A 6,950-nucleotide genomic window follows, 5' to 3' on the forward strand; every position below is an offset into this window, starting at 1 on the left:
TACTTTGAATAAAATGAACATGTATGTATGTATTATATATTTCTAATAATTTAATATAAACATTATAACATAGTAAAATTAAATTATTTATCCATTTTAACAATTTTTAATCCATCTTCATGTGACGTGTTTTTTCATTTTTGCGTTGAATGTTTGTTTTGCATTTCTGTTGCACTGTTCCTTAGTTTATCGTCCTCATCTTCTGGAATAACAGATTTCGCATCAATTTCCCCAATACCTAAACCAGGTTTTACTCCGACAGAGACGTAATCAGATGTTTTTTCGGCCGATGCACTCCAACGTTTCAGCCAATCAGCAGCTTCGGAACCAGCGATGTTATCAATAGACTGAAAAATTATTATTAAAAAATATTTAGGTAGATATTTTCGTCCAAGGGTATGGATTACTTTATTTAATCCTGCTTTATTGATATTGTTATATAAAAGACAGACTTGATTGAATCTAATTATTATTATTATGCTTGGAAAATAATTTGTCAGTGGTTAAAATGAATTACCTTCTTCTCTTCATTCTTCACGGGTATTGAAGCTTCTTCGTTTTGAATTTGAGCTTTCAACCTCTTCAATTCATTGTTTTGGGCATACAAGGTGTCGGCCAAAGTTTCTAAAGTGTTCCTTTTGTTGGTATTTTCCTTAGGGTTTTGATTTTGAATTGGTTGAGTGTAAGTCTGCGGTCCTAATTCTACCAGCACTTGAAAATCTGCTCTGTTGCCTAGTTTGAATCCCCAACCTATCCTAGAGTCGGTACCTACATTGAAACAATTCTTATAGTACTTGTAGGATCTATTTTTTAACATAAAAACGTAATTAGAATAAGATATTCGAGATTATGCATAAAAAGAAATAGTTTCTGGATTAACATGGAATATACACGTACAAGATGGCAATTTGAGAATATATCAAAAACGTTGTAAAGAAAAACACGCAAATATCTCATAAATAAATAAATTTCATGAAAAGTTTTGTATTCTTAATTGATATATATAAAAAAATTCACAAAAAGATCCGTCTTGTATTTACTAGAAAACTACGAAGATCGATAATAGCTCAAAATAAAAACAAAATATAGTTACCTTTTTTTACAGTTGGAATATTTGAGTAAACAACTGATAGTAAAGATGGTATCTCATCTGGGACAATCAAAGTGTCGCAACCTAGAAGAAATTATCGGATTTAAGATAATCAGTTTTTAATAACACGATAATAATCCAATAAATCACTTTTAAATCGAAATAAATTTTGAAAAACATTTATAAGAATTTATGAAAAAATATATCACACTGACACCTACTGGAGTATTCAGTAACATATTACGCAGTTACGCCATCTCTTGCGATTGATTAGAATTCTTAAGAGAAATTATGTTTGATAATTTATTGTATTGTATTGTATTATCCATTAGATATAATATTCTTATTTTATGACACTTAGGAGAATATTAATTGCTACTTCAATTCATTATATTGCACATAAAATTGAAATTATAGATGATACTATATCTCCATCTCGTATGATTGATTAGAACTAGTAAATAAAATGTAGTAATCTCAATCAATCGAATGTAATAACGGCTCTATATGATTTTAAGTCATAGTAATAATAAATACTTGATCAAAATTTACTTTAATTTGATTCAATCAATGGGAACCGAATTGATCTTCTTTGTTTATGATAAAAACTATAGAAAGCTCAGTTGCGTTATCTCTTAAGATAGGTCAGTACTAATATATACGATGTAGTAATCTACTTCTCAATTAACAAAATACACCAACGGCATTAAATGATTTTAAATAAAAAAACAGCAATGGTTTCGTTAAAATTTACTTCATTCATTTTACAATCGATAGAACTCAAATTGACCCTTATAAACAATTAAAATTGAAAAAAACAGTTGCGTCATCTATTAAGATAAGCTAGAACTAATGAGTATTTCTCAATTAATCGAGTGCACTAACAGATTTAAATTATTTTGATCCACATAAATAACGATGATATGCTCAAAGTTCACTTTATTTAAAATCCAATCAACAGGAATCGAATTGATTCTCGTTATTCACAATAAAAATTAAAGAAAACGCAGTTTCGTTATCTATTAAGATAGGTTATAACTAATAAATAAAATGTATTCAAATGTAAAAACGGTTTTAAATGATTTAAAGTCACATAAATAATAATGGCTTCGTCAAATTCACTTTATTTAAGCTGATATTAATGGGGATCTAGTTTATTCTCGTTTTTTACTATGAAAATTGAAGAAAATGCAATTGCGCTATCTATTAATGTAAGCTAGAACTAAGTAGAAAAATCATATGTAGAAATCTAGTCGAATGAAGAGTCTGTAGTGTTTGATTTGTTTTATTACCATATTTGATTTGTAGGTAGAATTATAGATAGCGCCTCAATTTCATCCCTCAACAGCTATAAATTGAAATCTTACAGCTTCTAGATGATTTGAATAGAATTTTATGTACATAGTATTGAATTAAATATAATTTGATGAATAGAGAGCGATGTTTTTATTCAAGTTGATACAAAATATCTAATTTATTATTTGTAATACTTTTATAGTGACATATTCTGAACAATATTTGTTTATTTAACTATTGAATTACATTACCTAATAGACAACAAAGTAACACACTTAAAAACACTGTCACTTTCATATTCCGCAGTCTCGCTAAAAGTGAAACAAAAAATATGTTCGTTGGTGTGTCAATTACCGATTTCACTTTCGAATGAAAAAAAAATTATCTATTTATACGCAATTTCTTCGACTATAAACATCGTTTAGACATTTTTTTGTTCATTTCGGTGTCCTAGCACTTTTTAAACTGAACTTTAAATTTCAAGAAAAACCAAATCGCGCGTACGAGGCAGCTGCAATATATCAACTTTCCCTTATACCTTAGTCAATGCGAGTATGTATTGATACATTCATTTACAGGTCCGTATTTAAATAATTTCAAAAATAACGTAATAAGAAATTGAACTACAACAAATGAATAATTGAAAAAAATTAATAACCGTGGAAAATCCGAGAAAAGCACAACAATACAAATATATACGTACCCTTTATGAATACGCTAACCTAGTGAATGATTGAAGGGCTCAGGAGGTCCAAATAAAAAAAATGAAAGTACTTTGTTACTGCACCACGTATTATTTCCCATTTGAAAAATACCAGCAATACACATTACCCGCCATTACCGTTCCATTTGACAGCACGTTTTATTTCTGTCTGACAAATACTAGTGTTGCACCTTACCCGCCGTTTTTGCTCTAGTTTCGACAGCCCTGGTTTGCGATTGCGCTTTAGCAATGTTTTTTTGTGTCTGACAAACCCTACAATTGCATATGCGCAATACATTTCTATTAGCTTCTTGGATTATTATACAATTGAAATACTGTCTGATTTTCCGAAACATAAAAATGGACCTGTGTTAATATCTAAATAACAAGATATGCAAAACAATAAAACGTTAGTTTCTAAACTACTAGGTATACGTATAAATTTTATGCCCCTCGTATATACAAAGAACTTCGAACATCAATTAACCCTGTTCGTCAATGTGATACTAGTTTTATGAAATTCAATAACACTAAATATTTAAAGTGAAAATGTGTAAATTTACATTGGTGTGTCTCCGCTTCTGGTTTCTAATGTGATTTCGTAAGATCGTGAAGTTGTCAAGGTTTATATTGCACAATTACTTGGATAAACATATAAACTTAATTATATTTTCCTTTTATATATTTGTCATGATGAATTCGCGTTCATGAGATCATAATTCATGTTTGTGATTATATTTGACATGGATATTACTTTTCAACCATTTCAGTAATTACTTCACAATCATTATCAATCATCAACTAATCAACTTTACGTTTTTCGTAAACGATACTGCAAAAGAGGTTAGACCTATTAGATAGGCAATACACAATACTACTACGTATGGTACTATTAAATTGGTTGATTAATGAATATTTACACTTATTTTTAACTTCAAAGTGTCGATTTTTCATGTCCAAATTGTTAATTTAATTATCTATAAAGACGAAACTAGAGAGATAATACTTTTGATTGATTTCCAATATACCATTACCTTATACCAAAAAGGGGTTCCACTACTAATGAAATTGTTGATTGATAAACATTGTCAACTATTTTGAATTTCATAGTGCCTTTATTCTTATTTTTTCGCTCAAACTATAAATTCAATCATCAATAATGGCGAAACTAGAGAGATTTAATATTTGATTCCCTAGACACCATTAGTTAGGCAATACATAATACTACTGCGTAAAATGTGATTCAGTATTATTAAAATAGTTGATGAATAAACTATTTCCAATTCCAAAGGGCCCTTATCCTCTTTTTTCACGTCCAAACTATCAATTCAATTGTCAGTCATGATGAAACTACGAGGAATACACTTTTAATTGATTCCCAATATAGCATGTATAACAATATATGTATAGCATTATATTCAATTAATAAATAGCTCAAATGATGAAAGAATAAATAAAAAATTTGAAAAAAGTACATTAGGAGCTGAAACTTATTAACTAATATCTTTTTACTTTTATTTTCTATAAATAAAACAGGTGATGACATCTATACAAACTACGTTAAATCTTATATGAAGCTACGTTCACAAAACTGTATTATAAACAAATTTAGTACATCTATTGTCTCACAGATGGCAGTACAACATACATTTCCATTTTAATAAAACGAATTTATTTTCAAAAGAATCTAATTTATTTTGTTTCATATGATACAAACATAGTAAATTATAAACATTATTCATTAACTTCCATCAACTTAAAATTTTTTTGAGGGTTTTTCCTCAATTACTGAATTTTTTTCTCTTTTCTTTGTTCCTTTCCTCCATCTTTGTACTAATTCTGAAACTGTTTTTACACTATTGACATTTGTCCCCTAGAAAAATAGAAATTTATCAAATATTCACTAGAATATCTAAGAATAGAGGTAGTTTAACATATGTTAAGTCTTAAAAGTTCGTATATAATGTATTCTTTGAGATATTTGATTTACCTTTCCACTTCCCTGATATCCCGATAGAGTTTTCTTTCTAGTATTATATCCAATATTATTTGTTATACTTCTCTTAAAGCTGTTACTACTCCCAGATGCCTTGTTTTCTTGATAAATAGGTTGAGTATAAGTTTGAGGACCTAGCTCAACCATTACTTGAAAATCAGCATATCTACCTAGTCGAAATCCCCAACCAAATCGTGAATCAGTTCCTGATAAAAGATATAACTTGAAATATACAGTGTGCGGTTAAATTATGGATGTTCGTCGTGTAATAAATCGTTTTAAAGGTCTTGCCAGTGTATCTAACTAACTAATTAATGCATAAACAAGAAAAATAGAAAGTAATTTGGAGGTCATTATATAAAAGAAGTGGAAAAGTAGACTGATATAAGTGAGCGAAGTTTGAGTTGGACCCGCACCATCGAGAGGTCGTGTTGGTTATACTATATAAAAGAACAAGAACGGCTGAACCGATTTGGCTCAAAATTGGTTAGAAGGTATATTAGAACCAGGAAAAGGGCATAGAAAAGTATTTATCCCGTTTCCGTGGACTACAACGTGAAAAGATATGCATCCACCAGAAGCTTTGGCGATAGAAAACGTTTAACAAAGCTCGGTGATAGTTTGGGGATGTTTTGGAGGAAGGGTGAGGGAATATTTGATAAAAATTTAAAGGATTTTGGTGAAATAAAGCTAAAAAAAATATGAAAAGAAACTATAGTACGTTCTTTTTACAGAGAAAGCCAAAATTGTACACCGAAATAATTAAAACAAAAGTGGGTTACATAGATGACTCAAAATCGATCGGTATTTTCTTTAATAAACTTACCTGCATGTACAGTTGGAACTTGGGAATAGATGGGTGGACCCAATGACATTATCTCTTCGGGTATAATGAGAAAAGCAGAATTAATTTCTAAAACAAATATATAAAATAAATAAAACACTTTTTAACTTTCACTTCGTTTTATTACAAATATTTCCAGAGCTGTGAACAATTTAGAAATTTGGAAAAAAAGAGAAAATTTTAAAATTCCACGTAAAATTTGATATTATTTAATTATAATTTTAATTTCGAGCTAAATTGTGTTTATTTTATGTTGATTTTTCACCTGCTATAAAATCTAATTTCTAATTTGAAGTAGTCTGAAATTGAGATAATTTAGTAACGAAAACATATAAAAGAAATAAGAAACTGAACAGATAGTTTCGTAGCATATTTACCAAAAGTACAAAAACAGATCCAAATATTTAAAAACGATATTTTTAACATTTTTCAAACTTTCCCAAAAACCAAACACCTGTCACTTCTTCCAGTCCTATTTATTTACTATACATTAGAAAGTAATTTGGGCGTTGGGACAATTTCAGATGATCAGAGACGGACTTAACTACGAGGTTGGAAAATACGTATAAAAGTTGAACTATAATTTTATTTTTACAATTATTCAGGTTTCTCCTTCAAAGTACTATCCCTGAGACAAGATGCACTTCTGTTAACGCCGTTTCCTATGTTGATAACATTGTTGAAAGTTTTCAGTTGTGATGCTGTTCAGTTGCTGTATCGTTTTAGCCTTGATAACTTCCACATCTCCCAAGTCCCGTCCCCGAAGCACTAGTCTGAACAAAAAGAAGTCACAAGGGGCTAAATCGGGTGAATAAGGCGAGTGGTCTATCACGGTGATTAAGTTTCGACCAAAAACTCACGCACAATTTTCCTTAGAACAATATTTAAACTTAAAATGCTGACTACGGTCCTGTGTAAAAACAAATAATGTCACAAATTAAAAGAAAAACGATTTAACTAATAGCTTCTCTAATTTAATGGTCCGTTTAGGAAGTTTTGACTATATTTAACATTATTTCAT

The 6,950-nt window shown here is 29.5% G+C and overlaps 1 protein-coding gene across 1 annotated transcript; it reads right to left on the minus strand.

Moving 5' to 3' along the window:
- LOC130902800 (uncharacterized) lies at positions 1 to 2,717 on the minus strand. Its single transcript, XM_057815128.1, has 4 exons — positions 2,638 to 2,717; positions 1,094 to 1,174; positions 518 to 768; positions 1 to 347 (listed from the first exon to the last, which is right to left on the minus strand). Exons 1-4 carry the CDS (start codon positions 2,681 to 2,683, stop codon positions 135 to 137), a joined length of 591 nt encoding a protein of 196 aa, XP_057671111.1. The 5' UTR covers positions 2,684 to 2,717; the 3' UTR covers positions 1 to 134.
- Between the last annotated feature and the right edge of the window lie 4,233 nt (positions 2,718 to 6,950).

The sequence above is a fragment of the Diorhabda carinulata genome, chromosome X (genome assembly GCF_026250575.1).
Source record: "Diorhabda carinulata isolate Delta chromosome X, icDioCari1.1, whole genome shotgun sequence".
Lineage (NCBI taxonomy): Eukaryota > Metazoa > Arthropoda > Insecta > Coleoptera > Chrysomelidae > Diorhabda > Diorhabda carinulata.